The following is a 27,964-nucleotide window of genomic DNA, read 5'->3' as shown; positions in this document are numbered from 1 at the left end:
CAACTCCTCTCCTCAGGACCGTACCCCTCCCAGTCAACTAGGTACTGATGACCACGGCCCCGAGGACGCATGTCCAAGATTTTACGGACCCTGTAGATAGGTGCGCCCTCGACAAGGATGGGGGGGGGGGGGGGGGGGGGGGAAGACGAGCGGGGGCGCGAAGAACGGGCTTAACACAGGAGACATGGAAGACCGGGTGGACGCGACGAAGATATCGCGGAAGAAGAAGTCGCACTGCGACAGGATTAATGACCTGAGAGATACGGAATGGACCAATGAACCGCGGGGTCAACTTGCGAGAAGCCGTCTTAAGGGGAAGGTTCTGAGTGGAGAGCCAAACTCTCTGACCGCGACAATATCTAGGGCTCTTAGTTCTACGCTTATTAGCAGCTCTCACAGTCTGCGCCCTATAACGGCAAAGTGCAGACCTGACCCTCTTCCAGGTGCGCTCGCAACGTTGGACAAAAGCCTGAGCGGAGGGGACGCTGGACTCGGCGAACTGAGATGAGAACAACGGAGGCTGGTACCCGAGGCTACTCTGAAAAGGAGATAGCCCGGTCGCAGACGAAGGAAGCGAGTTGTGGGCGTATTCTGCCCAGGGGAGCTGTTCTGACCAAGACGCAGGGTTGCGAAAAGAAAGACTGCGTAAGATGCGACCAATAGTCTGATTGGCCCGTTCTGCTTGACCGTTAGACTGGGGGTGAAAGCCGGAAGAGAGACTGACGGAAGCCCCAATCAAACGGCAAAACTCCCTCCAAAATTGAGACGTGAATTGCGGACCTCTGTCCGAAACGACGTCTGACGGAAGGCCATGAATTCTGAAAACATTCTCGATGATGATTTGTGCCGTCTCTTTAGCAGAAGGAAGCTTAGCAAGGGGAATGAAATGAGCCGCCTTAGAGAACCTATCGACAACCGTAAGAATAACAGTCTTCCCCGCTGACGAAGGCAGTCCGGTGACAAAATCTAAGGCGATGTGAGACCACGGTCGAGAGGGAATAGGAAGCGGCCTGAGACGGCCGGCAGGAGGAGAGTTACCGGACTTAGTCTGCGCGCAGACCGAACAAGCAGCCACGAAACGACGCGTGTCATGCTCCCGGGTGGGCCACCAGAAACGCTGGCGAATGGAAGCAAGCGTACCCCGAACGCCAGGGTGGCCGGCTAACTTGGCAGAGTGAGCCCACTGAAGAACGGCCAGACGAGTAGGAACGGGAACGAAAAGAAGGTTCCTAGGACAAGCGCGCGGCGACGGAGTTTGAGTGAGTGCTTGCTTTACCTGCCTCTCAATTCCCCAGACAGTCAACCCGACAACACGCCCCTCAGGGAGAATCCCCTCGGGGTCAGTGGAGGCTACTGAAGAACTGAAGAGACGAGACAAAGCATCAGGCTTGGTGTTCTTAGAGCCCGGACGATAAGAAATCACGAACTCGAAACGAGCGAAAAACAGCGCCCAACGCGCCTGACGCGCATTAAGTCGTTTGGCAGAACGGATGTACTCAAGGTTCCTATGGTCAGTCCAAACGACAAAAGGAACGGTCGCCCCCTCCAACCACTGTCGCCATTCGCCTAGGGCTAACCGGATGGCGAGCAGTTCGCGGTTACCCACATCATAGTTACGTTCCGACGGCGACAGGCGATGAGAAAAATACGCGCATGGGTGGACCTTGTCGTCAGAGAGGGAGCGCTGAGAAAGGATGGCTCCCACTCCCACCTCTGACGCGTCAACCTCGACAACGAACTGTCTAGAGACGTCAGGTGTAACAAGGATAGGAGCGGATGTAAAACGATTCTTGAGGAGATCAAAAGCTCCCTGGGCGGAAACGGACCACTTAAAGCACGTCTTGACAGAAGTAAGGGCTGTGAGAGGAGCTGCCACCTGACCGAAATTACGGATGAAACGACGATAGAAGTTCGCGAAGCCGAGAAAGCGCTGCAGCTCGACGCGTGACTTAGGGACGGGCCAATCAATGACAGCTTGGACCTTAGCGGGATCCATCTTAATGCCTTCAGCGGAAATAACAGAACCGAGAAATGTGACGGAGGAGGCATGAAAAGTGCACTTCTCAGCCTTCACAAAAAGACAATTCTCTAAAAGGCGCTGGAGGACACGTCGAACGTGCTGAACATGAATCTGGAGTGACGGTGAAAAAATCAGGATATCGTCAAGGTAAACGAAAACAAAGATGTTCAGCATGTCTCTCAGGACATCATTGACTAATGCCTGAAAGACAGCTGGAGCGTTAGCGAGGCCGAAAGGAAGAACCCGGTATTCAAAGTGCCCTAACGGAGTGTTAAACGCCGTCTTCCACTCGTCCCCCTCCCTGATGCGCATGAGATGGTAAGCGTTACGAAGGTCCAACTTAGTGAAAAACCTGGCTCCCTGCAGGATCTCGAAGGCTGAAGACATAAGAGGAAGCGGATAACGATTCTTCACTGTTATGTCATTCAGCCCTCGATAATCTATGCAGGGGCGCAGAGACCCGTCCTTCTTCTTGACAAAAAAAAACCCCGCTCCGGCGGGAGAGGAGGAGGGGACTATGGTACCGGCGTCAAGAGCTACAGACAAATAATCTTCGAGAGCCTTACGTTCGGGAGCCGACAGAGAGTATAGTCTACCCCGGGGGGGGGTGGTTCCCGGAAGGAGATCAATACTACAATCATACGACCGGTGTGGAGGAAGAGAGGTGGCCCTGGACCGACTGAACACCGTGCGCAGATCGTGATATTCCTCCGGCACCCCTGTCAAATCACCAGGCTCCTCCTGTGAAGAAGAGACAGAGGAAACAGGAGGGATAGCAGACATTAAACATTTCACATGACAAGAGACGTTCCAGGAGAGGATAGAATTACTAGACCAATTAATGGAAGGATTATGACAAACTAGCCAGGGATGGCCCAAAACAACAGGTGTAAAAGGTGAACGAAAAATTAAAAAAGAAATGGTTTCACTATGATTACCAGAAACAGTGAGGGTTAAAGGTAGCGTCTCACGCTGAATCCTGGGGAGAGGACTACCATCCAGGGCGAACAAGGCCGTGGGCTCCTTTAACTGTCTGAGAGGAATGTCATGTTCCCGAGCCCAGGTCTCGTCCATAAAACAGCCCTCCGCCCCAGAGTCTATTAAGGCACTGCAGGAAGCTGACGAACCGGTCCAGCGTAGATGGACCGACAAGGTAGTGCAGGATCTTGAAGGAGAGACAGGAGTAGTAGCGCTCACCAGTAGCCCTCCGCTTACTGACGAGCTCTGGCATTTTACTGGACATGAAGTGACAAAATGACCAGCGGAACCGCAATAGAGACAGAGGCGGTTGGTGATTCTCCGTTCCCTCTCCTCAGTCGAGATGCGGATACCTCCCAGCTGCATGGACTCAGCACCCGAGCCGGCAGAGGAAGATGGTAGTGATGCGGAGAGGGAGGCGACGGAGAGCGCGAGCTCCTTTCCACGAGCTCGGTGACGAAGATCAACCCGTCGCTCAATGCGAATAGCGAGTTCAATCAAGGAATCCACGCTGGAAGGAACCTCCCGGGAGAGAATCTCATCCTTTACCTCTGCGCGGAAACCCTCCAGAAGACGAGCGAGCAAGGCCGGCTCGTTCCAGCCACTGGAGACAGCAAGAGTGCGAAACTCAATAGAGTAGTCTGTTATGGATCGATTGCCTTGACATAGGGAAGACAGGGCCCTGGAAGCCTCCTCCCCAAAAACAGATCGATCAAAAACCCGTATCATCTCCTCCTTAAAGTCTTGATACTGGTTAGTACACTCAGCCCTTGCCTCCCAGATTGCCGTGCCCCACTCACGAGCCCGTCCAATAAGGAGAGATATGACGTAGGCGACACGAGCAGTGCTCCTGGAGTAAGTGTTGGGCTGGAGAGAAAACACAATATCACACTGGGTGAGGAACGAGCGGCATTCAGTGGGCTCCCCAGAGTAACACGGCGGGTTATTGATTCTGGGCTCCGGAGATTCGAAAGCCCTGGAAGTGGCCGGTGGATCGAGGCGGAGATGGTGAACCTGTTCTGTGAGGTTGGAGACTTGGGTGGCCAGGGTCTCAACGGCATGTCGAGCAGCAGACAATTCCTGCTTGTGTCTGCCTAGCATCGCTCCCTGGATCTCGACGGCTGAGTGGAGAGGATCCGAAGTCGCTGGGTCCATTCTTGGTCGGATTCTTCTGTTACGGTGCGTGAATGAGGACCCAAAAGCGAATCAACTTAAACAGAGCTTCTTTAATTACCAAACATAGGTAGGCTCAGATGGACCGGCAGATTCCGACAGGACAGGACAAGGTTACAGCAAACATGACGACAGTCTGGTTCAGGCATGAATGACACAAACAAACAAGAATCCGACAAGGACAGGAGCAGAAACAGAGAGAGATATAGGGACCTAATCAGAGGGAAAAAGGGAACAGGTGGGGAACGGGGTGAATGGGTAGTTAGAGGAGACAAGGGACAGCTGGGGGAAAGCGGGGGAGAAAAGGTAACCTAACACGACCAGCAGAGGGAGACAGGGTGAAGGGAAAGGACAGAGACAAGACAACATGACAGTACATGACATGTCTCCTCCCCTTCATCTACACTGATTGAAGTGGATTTAACAGGTGACATCAATAAGGGATCATAGCTTTCACCTGGATTATCAAGATGGCACCAAAGGGTAGGGCTGCCGTCTTATCGGCTTTTAACCAACCATGCTATTTTGTTTGTTTTTTTCCCGTTGTTCTAACATGTTTTGCTACCATCTCTTATGACCGAAAAGAGTTTCTGGACATCAGAACTGGGATTACTCACCTCAGATTGGATGAGGAGTTCTTCTTCAATGAGTCAGACGCGAGGGATATACTATGGACACCCGACCAGGCCCAAATCCCTGTGATTCGCCGGAAAAGGAAACATAGGTTTCGCGGAAAAAGATCAGGATGCCTTGTGAGGATCAGGCGACAAGTGGCTAATCTATAAATTCCATTCTGCTAGGTAACTTTCAATCGCTGGAAAATAAATGGGACGAACTGAAAGCAAGTATATCCTACCAACGGGACATTAAAAACTGTAATATCTTATGTTTCACTGAGTCGTGGCTGAACGACAACATTAAGAACATACAGCTGGCGGGTTATACACTCTATCGGCAGGACAGAACAGCAGCCTCTGGTAAGACACGGGGTGGGGGCCTATGCATATTTATAAACAAAAGCTGGTGCACGATATCTAAGCAAGTCTCAGGGTTTTGCTCGCCTGAGGATGAGTATCTCATTATAAGCTGTAGACCACACTATCTATCTAGAGAGTTTATCTGTATTTTTTGTAGCTGTCAACATACCACAACAGACCGAGGCTGTCACTAAAACCTGCACTCAATGAGCTGTAGTCCGCCATAAGTAACCAGGAAAACGCTCATCCAGAGGCGGCGCTCCTAGTGGCCGGGGACTTTAATGCAGGGAAACTTAAATCAGTTTTACCTAATTTCTATCAGCATGTTAAATGTGCAACCAGAGGGTTAACAATTCTAGACCACCTTTACTCCACACACAGAGACACGTACAAAGCTCTCCCTTGACCTCCATTTGGCAAATCTCACCATTACTCTATCCTCCTGATTCCTACTTACAAGCAAACATAAAATCAGGAAGCACCAGTGACTCTGTCTATAAAAAAAGTGGTCAGATGAAGAAGATGCTAAGCTAAGGTCATCACTAAGCTAAAGACCCTGGGACTAAACACCTCCCTCTGCAACTGGATCCTGGACTTCCTGACGGTCCGTCACCAGGTGTTAAGGGTAGGTAACTACACATCCACCACGCTGATCCTCAACACGGGGGCCCCTCAGGGGTGCGTGCTCAGTCCCATCCTGTGCTCCCTGTTCACTTATGACTGCACAGCCAGGCATGACTCCAACACCATCATTAAGTTTGATGATAACACAACAGTGGTAGGCCTGATCTCCGACAAAGATGAGACAGCCTACAGGAAGGAGGTCAGAGACCTGACCAAGTGGTGCAAGGACAACAAACTCTCCCTCAACATGATCAAGACAAAGGAGATGATTGTGGACTACAGGAAAAGGAGGACTGAGCACGCCCCAATTCCCATCGACGGGGCTGTAGTGGAGCAGGTTGAGAACTTCAAGTTCCTTGGTGTCCACATCACCAACAAACTAACATGGTCCAAGCACACCAAGACAGTCGTGAAGAGGGCACGACAAAACCTATTCCCCCTCAGGAGACTGAAAAGATTTGGCATGGGTCCTCAGATCATCAAAAAGTTTTATAGCTGCACCATCGAGAGCATCCTGACGGGTTACATCACTGCCTGGTATGGCAACTGCTCGGCCTCCGACCGCAAGGCACTACAGAGGGTAGTGCGTACGGCCCAGTACATCACCGGGGCCAAGTTTCTTGCCGTCCAGGACCTCTATACCAAGCGGTGTCAAGGAAAGACCCTAAAAATTGTCAAGGACTCCAGCCACCCAAGTCATAGACTGTTCTCTCTGCTACCGCAGGGCAAGCGGTACTGAAAGTGGTACCGGAGCACCAAGTCTGGTCCTAGAAGCTTTTAAACAGCTTCACCTCTCGTGCCATAAGACTCCTGAACAACTAATCAAATGGCTAACTAATCCCAGACTATTTGCATTGCCCCCCCCCCCCCCCCCCCCCATGCTGCTGCTACTCTCTGTCATTATCTATGCCACTTTAATAATAATTTAATAATAATAACTACCGACATGTACATAATTACCTCAATTATCTCGACACCGGGGCCCCCCGCACATTGGCACATTGACTCTGTACCGGTACCGAGCCCCGCTATTGTTATTTACTGTTGCTCTTTAATTATTGGTTATTCTTAAGTCTTACTTTTTTTAGGGATTTTCTTAAAACTGCATTGTTGGTTAAGGGCTTGTAAGTAAGCATTCACTGTAAGGTTTACACCTGTTGGTTAAGGGCTTGTAAGTAAGCATTCACTGTAAGGTTTACACCTGTTGGTTAAGGGCTTGTAAGTAAGCATTCACTGTAAGGTTTACACCTGTTGTATTCGGATCATGTGATTGATTTGGATTCATCTGGTCAGTCTATTTCATGGAAATAGCAGGTGTTCCTAATGTTTTGTGCACTCATTGTATATCACATTTTATTACGAATTTTCAACCTTGCAATTGCGTATAACCTTTATGTATAACCTTTAAATGTTTCCTGTGCTTCAGTCTTTTAAGTGCAGACTATTTTCACACATGGTTTGTTTGGCGGCACCTTAACTGGGGTAGTAACTCTTTAAAAATAATGGGATGCATTCAGATATGTGTTTCCTTACCTCGTAAGCAGTGGTCTTTGGCTGTTTTCTTTTGCGAGGGCGGAGACTTTGCAAACCGGAACTCCCAATTTCTAACATGTATGGCCCAGAACGTAATCACGCAGCTGACTAAATTACACAAGATTTTAATTCTGGGTTAACCAAGATTAGACTGCTCTAAGGAGTGACTGCAATCCACACTTTGGTTTTTGTAGATAAGTCACTGCCAAGAAACGCTTATGTTAGCATTTTCTGACTAAAATGTTTTACTCAGCATAGAGAGTGTCTGAAGTTACACATCACACTATTACAACAGTGTGACTGTTTTTGTCAAATGTATTTTCCCCTCTATTGTGTGCTTATTGTTTAACCATTGATATGTTCTCGGTCATTTTGAGGCATCAGGTACTGCTGCAATGTCTACCAATGGCATGTCCATCTTTTTGTGAGAAATTACACCTGTCACTCAAAACATTTCTAAATGATATATAGCCCACACTTTAGATGAGGCCAAGCAAAAAGACTTAACTAATGATTAATAAATGGTTTTATGGATGATCTTATGAATCATTATGAAATACTTTAAAAGTTGTTTATAAATGTATGAATAACTAGGTTACTAACATTTACAGATGTTGGATTAATGATTAATAAATTATGAATAAAGTATTTACTAAGCCATTATAAATGCTTTATTACGTGAAGTTATTATAAAGTGCTACCCAAGTTTCAAAGTTTATTCGCCACGTGCACAGAATACAATAGGTGTAAAACAATACAGTGAAATTCTTATCTTGAGAGCTCTTTCCAACAAGTGTATTTTTATTTTATTTTACCTTTATTTAACTAGGCAAGTCAGTTAAGAACAAATTCTTATTTTCAATGACGGCCTATGAGCAGTGGGTTAACTGTCTTGTTCAGGGGCAGAATGACAGATTTTTACCTTGTCAACTCGGGGATTCGATCTCGCAAACTTTCCCTTATTAGTCAAACGCTCTAACCACTAGGCTACAATGCAGTGATAATAATAATAATAGAAAATCGAATAAAAAGTACAATTAAAACCAACAAAAGAACTAAGATGTGCGTTAGAAACATGAGAATTCAAGTATATAAAGGTTAGTGCCAGTACCTTATTCAATGTGCAGAGGTACTGATGTGGTTGAGGTGGGTTTAGACATATAATGTGATTGGTAGTAGGATATATATGTTAACAGGGCTGAAAGGTGACTGGTAGTAGGAATATATAAATATTTAGGGTAATGTATTAATGGTAATGTACATGTAAACAGGAGTAATAGTGACCAGTAGAGGATAAATAGATACATACTAATGGTAATGGCAATCAATAATCAATGGACAGCAGTTTAATGGAGTAATACATCTAATCAATAATCAAATTAGCAACAGCGTAGGTTGTGTTTGAGTGGGTAGAGACCTGTGGATGGACATAGAGTCAGTGTGGATAATCAGTGGGAGAGGGAGAGCACTAGGGATTAGCCATTTAACAGTCTTATTGCCAGGGGATAGAAGCTGTTGAGGAGTCTGTTGGTCTGAGCCTTGATGCACCGGTACCGCCTGCTGGGCAGGAGCATGGAGAACAGTCCATGTCTCAGGTGGCTACAGTCTTTGGCAATTTTTCGGGCCTTTCTCAGACACCACCTGACATATACAGATGTAGGATCTTAATTGTATCACTTTTTTGTTGCTGAGAATGTTACTGCAAACGTGTAGTGAATTTGAGTTTTAAAAAGGCTTCTAAAGTTTATAATTTCCACTTTGAAATGCCAGACTTGATTTGCCCTAACAAAAAATGTATTAACCCCTACAAAATGTCCATGAATTATAATCCATATAATAATTCACATTTCCTGTTGCTCCAGAATAATTTTCCTGCTGCAGCGAACTGGCTCAAATTAAGATCCTACATCTGTACGTCCTGGATGGCTTGGAGCTTACCCCCATTGGCATCACCTTCTGTAGGTCCTTCCGGTCACGGGTGGTGCAGTTGCCATACCAGATGGTGTAACAATGCCCTCAAGGGTGCAGCTGTATATTTCCTCCTCCCCACTGTTTCCCGAGGTCTACAATCAGCTCCTTGGTCTTGCTGACGTTGTGGGAGAGGTTGTTGTCCTGGCACCACACTGCCAGTTCTTTGACCTCCTCCTTACCACCGTTGTGTTGTCAGCAAACTTGATGATGGAGTTGGAGTTGTGCGTGGACAGACAGTTGTGGGTAAATGGGGAGTACAGGAGGGGGCTAAGCACACACCCCTGAGGGACCCCAGTGTTGAGGGTGAGCGTGGTTAGGCTACAATAACTGGATGTTTTGAAGCATTTGAATTGTCACAATCCTCATAAGAACAATTTGAGAAAGATTCAGGAATACAGTAAGCTAGATCCTTTGTGGCACAATATAGATAGGCTTACTGACAACAACTTTTTCATTTCTTTACAGGAGCTGCAATTTGAGCGACTGACTCGAGAACTGGAAGCCGAGCGGCAGATTGTCGCCACCCAACTGGAGCGATGCAAGCTAGGATCTGAGACAGGCAGCATGAGTAGCATCAGGTGTGTTCAGTAGAGTGGCACCACATGCTCGCTCTCACTCTTTTCTTTCTTTCTTTCTTTCTTTCTTTCTTTCTTTCTTTCTTTCTTTCTTTCTTTCTTTCCTCTGTGATGCAAGCCTGCCCTCCCTATCTTCTCCCCTACCTGTTTTCATCAAGTGTGTTCAGTGGATTGGCTCTACCTCAAATAGGGGGTGCTTATATTTGTCATGTTTCACATTTATTATTTGCATATCCCAACTTCCCCTGAGACACCCTCGGAGAAGAGGGTCACGGCTAGGAATCAGCCATTATTGATGGCGACCCTGGAGCAATTAGGGTTAAGTGTCTTGCTCAAGGGCAGATGGACATATTTTTCACCTTGTCTGCTCTGCGATTCAAACTAGCAATCTTTTGGTTACTGGCCCAGTGCTCAAACCGCTAGGCTACCTGCCGCTCCCAGACCCCCTACCTGTCTGTTGCATTAGCTGTGCTCAGTTAGCTGAAAACTATTTTCTGGCTTTTCCATCAGAGACAGATAGTACTTCGAACAATGGTGGTCAGCATTGATGTTGCTGAAAACCTGGGTAGAGATATGAAATTAACAGCCAGGTTTTGTGTTTTTTATTTTAATTTTATTTCACCTTTATTTAACCAGGTAGTCCAGTTGAGAACAAGTTCTCATTTACAACTGCGATCTGGCCAAGATAAAGCAAAGCAGTGCAACAAAAACAACAACAGAGTTACACATAAACAAATGTACAGTCAATAACACAATAGAAAAATGTATGTACAATGTGTGCAAATGTAGAAGATTAGGGAGGTAAGGCAATAAATAGGCCATAGAGGTGAAATAATTATAATTTAGCATTAACACTGGAGTGATAGATGTGCAGGTGATGATGTGGAGGTAGATGATTATGTGCAAGTTTTGCCAGATTCCAGTGAGAAAAATGCTGTTCACTTTGGAGAAAAGAAAGCATATTCAAGTTGTTTTACCCCTACCCCACCAATATCACATCTTTCCAATCTCAGAACAATAAAGACACCACTGGGCGAAAAGGGTCAATACCAGGGGATATTTTGATCTTTATATTTCCGGATATCTGACATTTGATTAGAGATAAGGCGTAGACATCCTCCAGATACCCATGTCCTTAATTTCATATATGGAGCTAGGATACTCTATGTAATGGAACAGTTTATATGTCCAATCCAGACCTCAGAAATCTCCCTGCTACCGTATGAGTCCAGGGAGAATATCTGGGTTGAGATTTCCTCAAGACACTCACCTGATGCGCGTACACATACTTGTTGAATATTTTAACTCCGGAAAGGGTACGTGTCAACATGCCTTTATAGTTAGGCATGAACGAGTCCACATACCTTCAGAAATGTGTCATATCTATAGTCATTACCTGAGCTTTTATGGATATATATTGTTTTATTTTATATACCATTTCAGTAGATGTCCTTATATGATATTTAATATTCATCCCCATATGTCTGATCAAAAATGGGCTAAATCCGACTCATGATTAATGTCCAGCGCCCAAATTATTTGACCTGTTCAGGCGCTGAAAATCATCGTGCTTCTTCCCATGAAGATGGCATATCTGAGCATTTGTACCATTTTCAGTAGTAAGCTACAAGGCACGAAAAGGCAAACATCTTCATATTTTATCCAAAGTACATCTCTGCTATTTCTGTTTAAAAAATACAGCATAGCAAATCCAGAACTCCAATTACTACACGTTTCCTGTAAAGATGCAAACGTAGATCAATCTTTGCTAAAAATGTATTTTGTTTATTTAACAGAAAATAAAATTTGCACACCCTCAATACCCCTGCCTGCTCTGTGTGTTATGGAAGATGGATGCGATGGGTGCAGATTGGGTTGTCAGCTGTGGCGGTCCTTCGCAGTCCAGACCCGACATGGTGGTAGTGTTGGTCTGTGATCCACTCCATACTGTCAATGCATAAATCATTAATCAAAATTGTGTCAATATTGCAAGAAAATATTGTAATTCCGCATAAGCATACAACAAGGTAGAAACTCTACCTGCTTCATTATATTAACCAGTAATACAATAAGCCTAAACATTTTTTTATGTTTAGCTAGTTTCTGAAAGGATTATATTGATTTAATATATGTCAAATTATTGAGTATGTCCTCAAAACTAAAATAAGCATCAGAAATTGTCCTTATTTAGCATATCAAAAAGCATATCAAGATCCTGATATGGGCCTCAGTCAAGATCAAATGCATTGTATATGCTGAGAACATATACTATGTAGGCCTACTGTCAGTATTTGTCATCATATAGAGAAAATAAGATGTTCACATAGGCCTATCTCAGGATATCTAATGAGTCGATATCCAGCCATACCATGTATGATATACTTAGGGAATCCAAAAATGATTTGTGCATGAAAGAAAAATATGGATTTCATCTTTTGTCAAATTATTGAGCGTGTGCTGAAAACTCAGAAATGCATCAGAAATTGTTCTTTTTTTCAGTATATCAAAAAGCATATTAAGATCCGGATATGGACCTGAGCCAAGAGAAGCCTATCTGGAATCAATATAGCTTAATATCTTGAATGCATTGAAAAAACACATATGCAATGTATACAGTTAGTATTTGTCAACACGATGAGAGAAAATATGATGTCACATATCTCAGGATATTGAATGAGTCCATATCCGGCCAGAGGAAATGTCCATGTGTGATATTCGGAGTAATCCCAATATCATATATGTCTAAAAGACACATCTGGATTCTGAATTTGGCAGTATATGGTGCATTCCACAAACCTCAAAATATGCATTGGAAATGGTCTGTATTCTCTAGAATATCAAAAACGTGTAATGTAAAGATATCACCTGATATCGCTGATTCTGATTTCCAGTTAACCAATCTTAAGCACTAAACCAAGGGTGTTAAACTCATTTTGCCCCTCGCCTTCAACGAGGTCTGGAGGGCCTCACTGAAAATTGGTTATATTTCCTCGCAGTCAAAATTTCTATCCATCGTTTTTTTTGTTTTTTTTTGATGCTGACTGTCTAGCTTTCTTTTTTTGTGATTATAAGTGAGCTGGACACAATCAAGAAACTGTATAAATGTAGGTCCATTATCATTTCTACACCGTTTTGATTAGGTTTGAGTTATTTTTTATTAAATTGAGTTTGTTTTCCCCCTCAAAATCCCTAAGCTTTCATTTGAGTGATTATTAGCGAGTTGGACACAGTCAAGAAACTGTCTCTCCATAGAATCGTTTTTAATAGAATCAGCAGTGGAAAATGTTGCGTGGGATTTATGAAAGTCTGTCTAATCAGAGAACCATATGTAACTTCATCAGTTAAGTCAAACCAAGAGGGTCAGACACCTACAGATGCAAAGAGACTCAAAAGTCTCTCATCCACAGTATTATTACACCAGCCTGCTTGCTGTTACTGGGTCTGAAGACTTGTGAGTGAGATTCACAGGCCTCACATTGTTAGTTTTGTTAGTTTATTCTGTCAAGACAGGACAATAAGGCACCCCAAAGCGTCTACATTTGTGGTTAGTGTCCATTTAGCTTGAGTTGTTCTTAGAAAATGTTGGTGAGCTTGACTGAACTGAGGAGCCAGTGTGTTTGTCTTTGTTTGAGTGTGATGCAGTGGGCCTATTTCCCATGGCACTTCATCCAGACACTTTTATCATTTTTATCACAGGTTTCCACCTGCAGTCAATCCATTAGGCAAGCTCGTACTCACAGTTAACTCTTATTCAAGACTTCCAAAAACAGATTCTTTCTCCCCTCATTTCCCATTCAGAAATTGATTACAGTTGACTGAAATATTAAAGTTGATTTGACTGACCTTTAAATACATTCCCCCTTACATCATGACAGCTCATCTCCTCTCAGACCGTGTATATCATTAAGATGGGTTGTTCAAGTTTTTCAAATGGATAGTTTGTAGGGCAGACTGATTTACCTGTCAGAAAGGTTTGATGCAAAAGAAGACGATGCAAAATGATTTTCTTGCTGAATCAGTGTTGTATGAAGCTTGAATGACATTCCCTGCTCCTCCTCCACTGAACCTGAGCGTTGTGTCCCTGAGGTAACTGAAGGTCACGGTGAAGGTCAGGGTGGGGTCAGTAATGGGGGAGCTGTTCTCTCCTCTGACAGACAGGAGATCAGATCCCACTTATCCCTCTGATCATTTATTAATGGAAGACCACACCAGCCAGGCCTATGGGTTAGCAAATAAAGAATCCAATAATGGATTCTACTTGTCAATATCTGTGTGTCTATGTTTTACGTGACCTGAGGTGGTGTCTGTGAGCTGCCAATCAAGTATGTGATTTGATTAAATCTTTTATGACTGGTTTCTTATTCAACATTTATGAATCAGACTTTCAGTGTGCATCTGTGTTTTACGGTGATTGAAATGATCAAAATCCCAGAGGAAATGTGTCACAGAACCTGAAAGCACAGTGAAAAACAATTGCCTGGGGTCATCGTCTTCTTTATGCTTATTGCACTCTACACACTGCTATATTTAATCTTGTGTCCTAAATATTTCGCATCACATCCACTTCAATGAATAAAATAGACAATTGCAACTCTGACATTCCATCACACACACACCTCTTTTTTCCCCAGATTTGCCTCAGCACAAATTATGGATAGACCGTTCCCTGGGGCCAAGTCTGGTCTAGTTCATTGCAGTGGCTATGTTTGTCCTGTATCTTCAGGAATTCAGGTGGACAGCATTGTGCTAAACTGATAGCCCTTGCTCATAGGACTGCAACCTGCTTATCTAATAGTCCAACAGGGGCTCCTGTAGGCAGAGCCCAGGTGTCTCCCTAAAACAGATGCTGCTTGTGCTAAGGTGGTGGTTCTTTGCTCCGTTCAGGCCGGAGCAAGCCACTTCCCAGGGCGTGGGTTTGTCTGCCTCCTAAATGCTGTCTGTCGGGCACAGCGAGGACGTATTAAGCAAAATCTGTCAGAGCATTTGCCTGCCAGCTTAGTCTCTCCTAGCCTGTGGCTTTAGCACATTCTACAGTATGAAATGCACTGGGCTACGTCCCAAATGGCACCATATTCCCTTTATGGGCCCTGGTTAAAAGTAGTACACTATATAGGAAATAGGCTTTCATTTAGGATATATCCTGACAGTGAGAGACATTATGGTGCGTGTGTGGTATTGGGCTCTTCGTTGCTTTCAATGTCATCATGTTGGAATTTTGACAACTGACACGGTTTGATATGGAAATGTGGAAAACTGGGATTGGGATCATGAAATGCATGTTTCACAACAGTTTCAGAATCAACATAACAGCAGGACAATGGTATTGCAATTGCCACAATAGATCTATGTTGTTCTGCATCAGACTGCAGATTGATCGTGCACTTATGGTGTATTGAAAATCCTGTATGAAATATTGGGCTGTTGTCTTACATTTAAATTTAAAAATATATAAGGACATTTGGAGTCCCCGCTTCCTGTTAAATGACATCATATGAAATTCTAGTGTAAGTCTTCTAAATGCCATGCTCACAATGTACTGGCAACTTTATGCTCTGATGAAACATTGCTGGATTTTATTAAAGGGCACCCAACGGCAATGGCTTTGAATCGTGATTACAGTTCAGGTGAATGGACTAGACTGCATTATATTTTCATCCAAACATTTAAATAAAAGTTGATTTGACATGACCTCAAAGGACTGTATGGAATCAAGGATCACACTGCGATTAATTTCAGTTCATATTTCTGCATGACACTATAAGGGACTGGTCTCGATAATGGATGCTACTCAGCCCCTACTCCCCCAGTCTCTCTCTTTTTCTCTCTCTATCCATTGACTCTGTTTATTCTCCTAACAAAGCCATCACCTGTATTCTAAATGACAGCATCTGGTACGATCCATAAGGTCTTCTTTATTGATCTAAACAAGTGGCAAGGTTAAAGACTTCTTGCAGTTGAAGGCAATGGAATGAATTCCTGGAGTAATAAGCCTTTTAAACCCCCCCCCCCCCCCCCCCCCCCCCCCCGCCATCCCTCCATCCCCCGTCTGCTGTCTACCCTGGAGTGCCCCAGACAGACCCTGTCTGATTGTAAAGGGTATTAGGCTTATTAAGGCTGTCTGGGCGTCTGAATGACTCATACTAACTGCCTTCCCTGTACAGTAGGGAAAGACGGAGCGTATTGATTCGCCTGCCAATCCGTCATGCCAAAGCAGTGATGAAAGCTTCCAAGCTAACCCCAGTCTGACAGTCAAGGCTTTCTCTGAATGACTCCAGCTTAAGTCTGTAGACCGGCCTTGTTGACAGAAATACTCTAGATCCAGCATTCAGGACGACAATAGTCTTACTGTAACCCTGAGACTAGAACCGTCAAGCTAGCTGGAACTGAAAAAAACACAATACAGAAACAGATGAAGTTGGGTTTGGTTGGGATTAGAAAATAAAAAAGAGAAGAGGCAAATGGTTTATTGTGTGTCTATGAATCCAGAAAAACCCAGTCGGTTGCTGCTCTGCTCTTCCCCCAACATGTAACCATGGCTCTATGCCACAGATGCTATAAAATGCCAACAGACATGGTGCTGTTGTGGAATCTCACAGCTTTAGAGCTTGCAAGAAAAGCATTTTGGTGTAAGTTTCAACTTGAAATTTCAAACATAGCAGACATACAGTTGAAGTCGGAAGTTTACATAAACTTAGGTTGTAGTCATTAAAACTTGTTTTTCAACCCTCCACACATTTCTTGTTTACAAACTATAGTTTTGGCAAGTCAGTTAGGACATCTACTTTGTGCACGACACAAGTAATTTTCCCAACAATTATTTTACAGACAGATTATTTCACTTATAATTCACTGTTTCACAATTCCAGTGGGTCAGAAGTTTACATAAACTAAGTTGACTGTGCCTTTAAACAGCTTGGAAAATGCCAGAAAATTATGTCATGCCTTTAGAAGCTTTAGAAGCTAATTGACATATTTGAATCAATTGGAGGTGTACCTGTGGGTGTATTTCAAGGCCTACCTTCAAACTCTCTGTCTTTGCTTGACATCATGGGAAATCTAAAGAAATCAGCCAAGACCTCAGAAAAATATTTCTAGACCTCCACAAGTCTGGTTCATCCTTTGGAGCAATTTCCAAACACCTGAAGGTATCATGTTCATCTGTACAAACAATAGTACGCAAGTATAAACACCATGGGACCACACAGCCATCATACCGCTCTCGTTCTGTCTCCTAGAGATGAACATACTTTGGTGCGAAAAGTGCAAATCAATCCCAGAACAACAGCAAAGGACCTTGTGAAGATGCTGGAGGAAATAGTTACAAAAATATCTATATCCAAAGTAAAACGAATCCTATATTGATATAACCTGAAAGGCCGCTCAGCAAGGAACAAGCCACTGCTCCAAAACCGCCATAGAAAAGCCAGACTACGGTTTGCAACTGCACATGGGGACAAAGATCGTACTTTTTGGAGAAATGTCCTCTGGTCTGATGAAACAAAAATAGAACTGTTTGGCCATAATGACCATCGTTGTGTTTGGAGGAAAAAGGGTGAGGCTTGAAATCTGAAGAACACCATCCCAACCATGAAGCACGGGGTTGGCAGCATCATGTTGTGGGGTTGCTTTGATGCAGGAGGGACTGATGCACTTCACAAAATAGATGGCATCATGAAGGAGGAAAATTATGTGGATATATTGAAGCAACATCTCAAGACATCAGTCAGGAAGTTAAAGCTTGGTCACAAATAGCTCTTCCAAATGGACAATGACCCCAAGCATACTTCCAAAGTTGTGGCAAAATGGCTTAAGGACAACAAAGTCATGGTATTGGCGTGGCCATCACAAAGCCCTGACCTCAATCCTATAGAAAATTTGTGGACAGGACTGAAAAGCGTGTGCGAGCAAGGTGACCTACAAACCTGACTCCGTTACACCAGTTCTGTCAGGAGGAATGGGCCAAAATTCACCCAACTTATTGTGGGAAGCTTGTGGAAGGCCCCCCGAAAAGTTTGACCCAATTTAAACAATTTAAAGGCAATGCTACCAAATACTAATTGAGTGTATGTAAACTTCTGACCCACTGGGAATGTGATGAAAGAAATAAAAGCTGAAACAAATCATTCTCTCTACTATTATTCTGACATTTCACATTCTTAAAATATAGTGGTGATACTGACCTAAGACAGGGATTTTTTAAAAGGATTAAATGTCAGGAATTGTGAAAAACTGAGTTTAAATGTATTTGGCTAAGACTTCAACTCTATCTAAATCAGTTGGTCGAGACACTACCATCTTGGATCTGATTCTCTCACTGAGCCATCCTAAATATATCCCTGGACGTCTGCCACTCAATAATACAGGTTGGCCGTTGCTCATCACTACTGATAACGAATATGTCCTAGATCTCTTAATGGAGCAAAGAGTTATGGCCCAAAACCATCTGACAGCTTAGCTTCCTTCCATGTGTCTGCCAGGGCCAGCTAGAGAGACTTTCCCTCTCTGTCCAGGAACCAGGGGTCTGTATGTCACACCAGACTCAGCCAAGTGGAGGGGTCATGGTTCAGTAGGATTTGAATCTCATGGTGAAAACCAACATGGGTTTTCTCTTCTGATTCAGGCTCAGTTCTTCTTGGACCATTATCAACAAAGAAGGTCCAAATTGGCAGGATATGAATTCATTTTCCCCAATTTAAAGGTTCAAAGGATACAATTTGGTCAGACCTCCTACCGTTCGTCATACAGGGCCTCTAATCATCAACCTCCTCTTCAATGAGAGTTATAAATGGCGGTGCCTAGAGTATGTGACATAGACACGCAGGCCAAGTCGTCATGTTTTAAAACTAATTGGCCAGGGGGACCTGGGCGCAAGGTGTCTTCCGTACTAACATTAGGATAATAGAAACCCTTTCAACCTGACAGTGAATCAAACAGCAGGAACACAGACAGCTCCCTAACAAAGGAAAATGTGATTTACTGAAGCTAATGAGGGGAGACAAATAGCTGAAATCCAATTTCAGTGAAAGTGTAGAAGAAAGAAAATGGTCAAACTTCCAACAGAGGTAGGCTTAGGTTTCCCACACCATTATGCTGTATCCTATTCCGATGAATCATAATGCCTAAGTCAGACCATGTGTGTTTCTGATACATGAACCAGGCTACTGTAGCATCTAGGATACTACAATCAACATTAACATTATCCAAAGCATGGCCTATGACCTTCGTAGAACCTATTATTACTAATATCCAAAGCCTGTGTGACATGAAGTTTTGTTAGTTTTGGCTGTTGAAATAAAGGATTGAGCACCTAATCAGAGATCTCATATATATATATACTGAACTACCCTGTGAAAGGTAGTGCACTACATAGGGAATAGGGTGCTATTTGGGACACAGCCAGGGTGTTTTATCTGTGCAGTTAACAAATAATTAAGAGTCATTATGGCGATCCAGGGATGTGCCTGGGTACTTTCCCCCCTCCCTCACAGGAGCTACCTGGCAAACCTTCACTGTAATGAAGCTTCCCTCTCCCTTGACTCAGCAGATTTCCCCACTCTACAGTTGATCTGTTTCTCCTGGGATTTAAATTAGGGAGAATTAATTTCCATCAGGGCTATTTACCTCTTCTCACAGTCACAGACCAAGCTTCTCACTCGTGTTTTTCCACCTATTATTTCAATGCATTAATGCACACTAGGGATACAGACGCCATTGTGCCCAGTCCTGATAGGAGGGCACAATGGGAGGTATGATGAGCATGATCTCTCGCTCGCCCACTCCTGTAATGGATGCTGGGGGTGTCTCAGTTATTTTAGCGGATGAGTGCCTTTGGGATGTACTCATTTATGACATGGAATCCCTCTCACATCATGACACTGACCACACCAGTGTAGTGCAGCGCCCACTGAGTGGATGTTACTTTGAGTGGGGGGAACTAAATGATTAGGTAAAACCATACCCCACTCTCAAGCATCTTAACAATCCTCTCACTGGTGGCAACATGCTCTCTGATCAAATGAGAGGGGCAACCACACCTGCAAAAATAGATATCCTAACAATTTAGTTCCAACACAATATTATGTATTTAGCTACTCTGCTATTTCTATCTAATCACATAATTTTGAACTCTATGCCCACTTCCACCACAAGGTGTTACTAGGTGAAAGTAGTCCCCCTCTCTATCCTATAAAAAGGTAGGCTATTTGAGAAGTGCTATATTTTTTTATAGGAAAGAGTGGGGGACTACTTTGAACTACATTTGGTCACTCCAGTCAGTGAGTAACTAGCTACACCATATTTATAGGATATATAGTGTGGGACTAGTTTGTACTAGATTTGACATCTCCAGTCAGTGTCTAGCTCCACTACTCCAAGTTGGTGCGTCCCTCTCTCTCTCTGTCCTCTGTGTGGGCCTGCCACTGTGACCCCCATCAGTGTGTGGCCCTACTCTCCTCTGCTCTCCTCTGCTCTTTCCTTTCACATTCATCTGTAGAGAACAATGGATGTCTCCCTGCCTCTGTTATATACACTGTCACAGCCTCTCACACATCACGGGGGCAGTGGCTGGGAAGTTGAATACTACTCGTCCTCACTGCTCCAGCACAGTATCCATTTTTTGAATGTTTGATCAAGATCTGCCTTGAAGGTGAGTTGCGGTGTCCAAATGCCAGACGCGAAAAGGCACACTGCAATATTGATGCTCTCATCTGTACTGTATTTGCACAGAAAAAAATTGGAAAGATTCTGATGATCCCTCGTGCCATGAACGATGTGCATGTTGAGTACCAGTCAAAAGTTGGGACAGACCTACTCATTCAAGGTTTTCTTTTTTCTTTTGACTATTTTCTACATTATATAATAATAGTGAAGACATCAAAACTATGAAATAACACATATGGAATCATGTAGTAACCAATTTTTTTAAAAATCAAATCTAAATAGATTTTAGATTTTAGATTCTTCAAATAGCCACCCTTTGCCTTGATGACAGCTTTGCCCACTCTTGGCATTCTCTAAACCAGCTTCATGAGGTGGAATGCATTTCAATTAACAGGTGTGCCTTCTTAAAAGTTCATTTGTGTAATTTCTTTCCTTCTTATTAATGCATTTGAGCCAATCAGTTGTGTTGTGACAAGGTAGGGGTGGTATACAGAAGATAGCCCTATTTGGTAAAAGACCAAGTTCATATTATGGAAAGCACAGCTCAAAAAAAGCAAAAAGAAGTGACAGTCCATCATTAATTTAAGACGTGAAGGTAAGTCAATCCGGAAACTTTCAAGAATTTTGAATGTTTCTTCAAGTACAGTCACAAAAACCATGAACCACTATGATGAACTGGCTCTCATGTAGACCGCCACTGGAAAGGAAGACCCAGAGTTACCTTGCAGCCCAAATAAATGCTTCACAGGGTTCAAGTAACAGACACATCTCAACATCAACTTTTGAGGAGACTGCGTGAATCAGACCTTCATGGTCGAATTGCTGCAAACAAACCACTACTAAAGGACACCAATAAGAAGAAGAGACTTCCTTTGGCCAAGAAACATGAGCAATGGACATTAGAATGGTGGAAATCTGTTCTTTGGTCTGATGAGTCCAAATCTGAGAATTTTGGTTCCTACCGACATGTCTTTGTGAGACGCAGAGTAGATGAACAGATATTCTCCGTAATGTGTGGTTCCCACTGTGATGCATGGAGGAGGTGGTGTGGGGGTGCTTTGCTGGTGACACTCTGTGTGATTTATTTAGAAATCAAGGCACACTTAAGCAGCATGGTTACCACAGCAATCTGCAGCGATACGCCATCTCATCTGGTTTGAACTTAGTCCCACTATCATTTGTTTTTAAACAGGATGACCGAACACACCTCCAGGCTGTGTAAGGGCTATTTGACCAAGAAGGAGAGTGATGGAGTGCTGCATCAGATGATCTGGCCTCAACAATCACCCGACCGCAACCAATTTGAGATGGTTTGGGATGAGTTGGACCGCAGAGTGAAGGAAAAGCAGCCAACAAGTGTTCAGCATATGTGGGAACTCCTTCAAGACCGTTGTAAAAGCATTCCATGTGAAGCTGGTTGAGAGAATGCCAAGAGTGTGCAAAGCTGTCATCAAGGCAAAGGGTGGCTATTTGAAGAATCTAAAATATTCAATCTATTTTAATTTGTTTAACTTTTTTTGGGTTACTACATGATTCCATATGTGTTATTTCAAAGTCTTGATGTCCTCAGTATTATCGTACAATGTAGAAAATAGTCAAATTAAAGAAATACCCTTGAATGAGTAGGTGTGCCCAAACTTTTGACTGGTACTGTATGTAAATTAAAAAGTATTTAGTCTGTAATGTCTTTTTTGTTATGTGTCGGATCCCAGTAAGACCAGCAGTCGCCATTGACGTTGGCTACTGGTCAGCCTAATAAATCAAATCAAATGTGATGCATTCCCTGACATACATGTTGTGGGAGCAGGGTTTGTACTAGAGTTTTCATAACAATCGAAAATCGGTATTTATGGACACCGATTTGGCCGATTTAAAAACATGATGATTTATTTTTTTAATTTTTTTACACCTTTATTTAACTAGGCAAGTCACTTAAGAACACTGCCCCCTTGTTCAGAACGACAGATTTTTACCTTGTCAGCTCGGAGATTCAATCTTGCAACCTTACGGTTAACTAGTCCAACGCTCTAACCACCTGCCTTACATTGCACTCCACGAGGAGCCTGCCTGTTACGCGAATGCAGTAAGAAGCCATGGTAAGTTGCTAGCTAGCATTAAACTTATCTTATAAGAAAACAATCAATCAATCATAATCACTAGTTAACTACACATGGTTGATGATATTACTAGTTTATCTAGCGTCCTGCGTTGCATATAATCGATGCGGTGCGCATTCGCGAAAAAAGACTGTCGTTGCTCCAACGTGTATCTAATCATAAACATCAATGCCTTTCTTAAAATCAGTACACAAGTATATCTTTTTAAACCTGCATATTTAGTTAATATTGCCTGCTAACATGAATTTATTTTAACTATGGAAATTGTGTCACTTCTCTTGCAACAGAGTCAGGGTATATGCAGCAGTTTAACAAAGACAGCCAACTTCGCCAAACGGGATGATTTAACAAAAGCGCATTTGCGAAAAAACAATCGTTGCACGACTGTACCTAACCATAAACATCAATGCCTTTCTTAAAATCAATATACATTTTTAAACCTGCATATTTAGCTAAAAGAAATCCAGGTTAGCAGGCAATATTAACCAGGTGAAATTGTGTCACTTCTCTTGTGTTCATTGCACGCAGAGTCAGGGTATATGCAACAGTTTGGGCTGACTGGCTCGTTGCGAACTAATTTGCCAGAATTTTACGTAATTATGACATAACATTGAAGGTTGTGCAATGTAACAGGAATATTTAGACTTATGGATGCCACCCGTTAGATAAAATACGGAACGGTTCCATATTTCACTGAAAAGTTTAGTTTTTTCTAAATTATAGTTTCCGGATTCGACCATATTAATGACTAAAGGCTCGTATTTCTGTGTGTTATTATGTTATAATTAAGTCTATGATTTGATATTTGATTGAGCAGTCTGACTGAGCGATGGTAGGCAGCAGCAGGCTCGTACGCATTCATTCAAACAGCACCTTCGTGTGTTTTACCAGCAGCTCTTCTCAATGCTTCAAGCATTGAGCTGTTTATGACTTCAAGCCTATCAACTCCCAAGATTAGGCTGGTGTAACCGATGTGAAATGGCTAGCTAGTTAGCGGGGTGCGCGCTAATACCGTTTCAATCGGTGACGTCACTCGCTCTGAGACTTGGAGTAGCTGTTCCCCTTGCTCTGCAAGGGCCGTGGCTTTTGTGGAGCGATGGGTAACAATGCTTCGAGGGTGGCTGTTGTCGATGTGTTCCTGGTTCGAGCCCAGGTAGGGGCGAGGAGAGGGACGGAAGCTATACTGTTACACTGGCAATACTATAGTGCCTATAAGAACATCCAATAGTCAAAGGAATATGAAATACAAATGGTATAGAGAGAAATAGTCCTATAATTCCTATAACTACAACCTAAAACTGCTTACCTGGGAATATTGAAGACTCATGTTAAAAGGAACGACCAGCTTTCATATGTTCTCATGTTCTGAGCAAGGAACTCAAACGTTAGCTTTTTTACATGGCACATATTGCACTTTTACTTTCTTCTCCAACACTTTGTTTTTGCATTATTTAAACCAAATTGAACATGTTTCATTATTTATTTGAGGCTAAATTGATTTTATTGATGTATTATATTAGGTTAAAATAAGTGTTCATTCAGTATTGTTGTAATTGTCATTATTACAAATACATTTTAAAAATCGTCCGATTAATCGTTATCTGCTTTTTTTGGTCCTCCAATAATCAGTATCGGCGTTGAAAAATCATAATCGGTCGACCTCTAGTTTGTACTGTGCACATGCATCTCTTTGAAATGTAATTCAGTCTTACTGCACTGTACTGTATATTCAGTGAGGGGGGAGGGAGTCCTGTGAGGGAGTCCTTGGCTGAGCATGGCGCTTACCAATACAGTGTTGTGGGTTCGCATTCCACGGGGGACCAGTACGAAAAAAGTCTGAAAATATATATATTTTTTAATTAACCAGGAAAAGCCCATTGAGACCCAGGCTGCGGTTCAAACTCAAAAGACACACCCTCGTCCACTTACCCTTGCCTTATGCCCTTGGGGGAATCCCCATCACCATCTTGGAGGGCGGTCCAAAGGATTAGCCAAGCAAGGGAAGTTTGCAACGTAAGCCACTCAGCCCTCGTTTTTGGTCTAGTTTGCGAGTGTATAATTATGTTCACTTCGGAGCCTGAAACTCCCCATAATTCAATTTGGGACGATTGTACATCCCCTAAGAAAAGTCAGCCAAAAATTAAAACCTCAACGTCAATATGGAGTCAACATACATGTGTAAGTAAAAACGAATGTAAATAAATTAGAAATTGTGCTACTAATGCACATGACGGTACAAACATGTCTCGTAAAAATGTAATTATGTTTTTGTTTGGTTAGCTTTTGGAAATTGTAGAAATAAAACATTTTCCTTCTTCAGAGGTTCCAGCTTGGCGGGCTAATGTTATTAAGCTAATTAATTTGCTATATTAATAATTATATATTTAATGTAAGTAGACATGCAATCATAATTGACTGTAGCACATATAAATCACCCACAAGCTACCGGTGGCTGAAAACACAATCATAGCGGGATGAAGGATGGCGATTTTCCGGGCAAGGGCGGGCCATTTAAAAATCACTCCTTCCTCCCTCGCCCCTTGCCCTGCAAGTGTATTCTCGTCAGGCGTCATGATACGTCATCAGAAGTGGGGATAGGGTGTATTTTAAGTGTTTTGACTGCAGCTCCATAGTTTATTTTTCAAGGGAGACCTGGCCGAGAGAGCAGCAACAATCAATACATTACAGAATTAAAACATACAACAACATGATCCAGCCTAAGAAAAAGCATTTACAATCCTCTGTAACAGTCTCCCATCAAAATGTTTTATTCATTCAGTGGCGCTAACATATCTAGATGAAGCCTGGATTGTAGACTATTCCATGCCACAAGATGAGAAGGCAGTCTGGCCTAATACTGTAAATGTCCTGGGGTCTTTAAGTAGCAACCACCTAGCAGACCGGGTATGGTAACTGCTGGTGGTGAAGGAGATAAGACTACAGAGGTAAAGAGAAAGTTTACCCAAAAGGGCTTTGTAGAGGAACACATACAAATGTAGCTTTCTGTGCATATAAAATGAGGTCCAACCCACCATTTGGTACTAGGTGCAATGGTGGGTGACTGACTTGGCATTTGTAATAAAGCACAAGGATGCATGATAAACAGAGTCCAGTCTCTGTAAGACCGATGAGGCTGCATGCATACACAACAAGTCACCATAATCAATTACAAAGAGAAAAGTGGCCTGAACAAGCTTCTTTCTAGCCATAAGCGGGAAACAAGCCTTATTAAGAAAATAAATAAATACCTAATTTCAATTTAAGCTTCCTCACAAGATTATCCATATGAACTTTAAAGGACAACTTGTCATCCAACCATATAAAAGGTATTTGTAGGATGACACATTTTCAATGGATAAGGCACCAGATGTGACAATGCTAACCTTCTCTGTCTAAGTGCGAGCTCTGGTAAAGGTCATACATTTAGTTTTTTGTACATTCAGGACCAGTTTCAGACCTTAAAGGGATGTGTGCAGTGACTGAAAAGCAGTCTGGAGCTTCTCAACAGCCTGAATCAGAGAAGGAGCACATTAATATGACTGTATCATCTGTATATAGATGTAACTTTGCTGGTTGCATCCCATTTCCCAAATAATTAATAGACATTTTAGAAGAAAAATATTATTTGAACCCTGGGGCACACCTCTATTAATCTCAAGAAAGCTAGACTTGTGATTGTCAGCATATACACATTGTGTTCTGTCAGAAAGATAGTTCCTAAACCAATTTACTGACCCTTCACTGAGACCAATGTTACTGGGTCCAGCAAGAAACAATTCATGGTTGTTTTTTAATCAAGTGCATTTATGATGTATTTTGCCACGGCCATAGCTGCAGTTGTGGTGCTATGCCCCGATCTAAAGCCAGACTGAAACCCACTTAGTTGTGTTCTTTTCAATTAAGACGTTCTTTTACTGCGAGTTCCCTAGGGATTAATAGACTTTGGCCAGGATAGGGAGCTTGTAGATAGGACAATAGTTATTAGAATCTGAGGGATCTCCACCCTTTAGCAGTGGGAGGACATAAGCTGATTTCCAAATTCTGGGTATGGAATTGATCAAGAGACTCAAGTTCAGTAATAATACCAGCTACTATCTTTAAGAGGTAGGGATCCAGGTTGTTTGGACCTGCAGACTTTTTAGTGTCTATTGCCTTTAGTGCTGTATAGACCTCAGCATAAGAAACAGGCTCAAAGTTAAAATGGTTCACATGAGGGCCTATATCATGGTTTACTGTAACATAACTTACATCAACTTTATCCTTCACTTCATTAGAATCCATCATTAAATGGTCAGGAAGGACAGAGGATACATGAGAACCTGACACTGATTTGATTAGATTATATTTGATTAGCTTCCAGAACTTAGATAGAAATCTGATTTGGACTTCCTGATCAATCCTGTACATTTGTTTCTTAGCGCTCTGATCGAGGCCCTCTTTCTTTCTTTTTCTTATTTTTTTTCACCCCGTTTTCTCCACAATTTCGTGGTATCCAATTGGTAGTTACAGTCTTGTCTCATCGCTGCAACTCCTGTACGGACTCGGGAGAGGTGAAGGTTGAGAGCCGTGCACCCTCCGTAATACAACCCAACCTCGCCACACTGTTTCCTGACACGATGCCCACTTAAAACATAAGCCAGCCGCACCAATGTGTCGGAGGAAACACCGTACACCTGGCGACCATGTCAGCGTGCACTTTGCCCGGCCAGCCATAGGAGTCGCTAGTACGTGATGGGACAATAACATCCCAAACCCTCCCCTAACCCGGACAACGCTAGGCCAATTCTGTACCACCCCATGAGTGTCCCGGACACGGCCGGCTGCGACAGAGCCTGGAATCGAACCCAGAAGCTATAGGTGGCACAGCTAGCACAGGCACCTGCTCCACTCTGGAGGCCCCAAGGCCCTATTTCTAATTCATTCTGCCAAGTTATCTGAAAACCAGGGATTGTCCCTTCCACTGATTTTACATTTCTTCATAGGGGCATGCTTATCACAAATGGACACAAATTTCATGTCAAAATAGATCCAGGCAGTGTCAACATTGGGAATCAGACTTACTCTGTCAATATTCGAGTACAGATCATGTAAGAACGCTTGCTCATCAAACTGTCAAAAATGTATTCATAAAATATAATGGGGTTTTGCTTTGTGATATCTAATTGGAAGTTACAGTCTTATCCTATTGCTGCAACTCCCGTACAGACTCGGGAGAGTCGAAGGTCGAGAGCCATACGTCCTCCGAAACACAACCCTGCCAAGCCACACTGCTTCTTGACACACTGCTCACTTAACCCGGAAGCCAGCCTCACCAATGTGTCAGAGGAAACACCGCCC

General features: G+C 43.2%; 1 protein-coding gene across 9 annotated transcripts in view; it reads left to right on the top strand.

Moving 5' to 3' along the window:
- LOC110530368 (catenin delta-2) overlaps nt 1-27,964 on the top strand; it is a 144,119-nt gene that overhangs the window by 34,691 nt on the left and 81,464 nt on the right. For all 9 annotated transcript variants that reach the window (XM_021613359.2, XM_021613364.2, XM_036985995.1 and 6 more), the window contains one exon: nt 9,742-9,854. In XM_021613359.2, the coding sequence (XP_021469034.1) occupies nt 9,742-9,854 (113 nt within the window). The remainder of the gene's footprint in view (nt 1-9,741; nt 9,855-27,964) is intronic.

Source organism: Oncorhynchus mykiss, chromosome 8 (assembly GCF_013265735.2).
Source record: "Oncorhynchus mykiss isolate Arlee chromosome 8, USDA_OmykA_1.1, whole genome shotgun sequence".
In the NCBI taxonomy this organism is placed as follows: domain Eukaryota; kingdom Metazoa; phylum Chordata; class Actinopteri; order Salmoniformes; family Salmonidae; genus Oncorhynchus; species Oncorhynchus mykiss.
The sequence above is the reverse complement of the archived record's forward strand: the minus strand, read 5'-3'. Positions and strand labels throughout refer to the sequence as shown.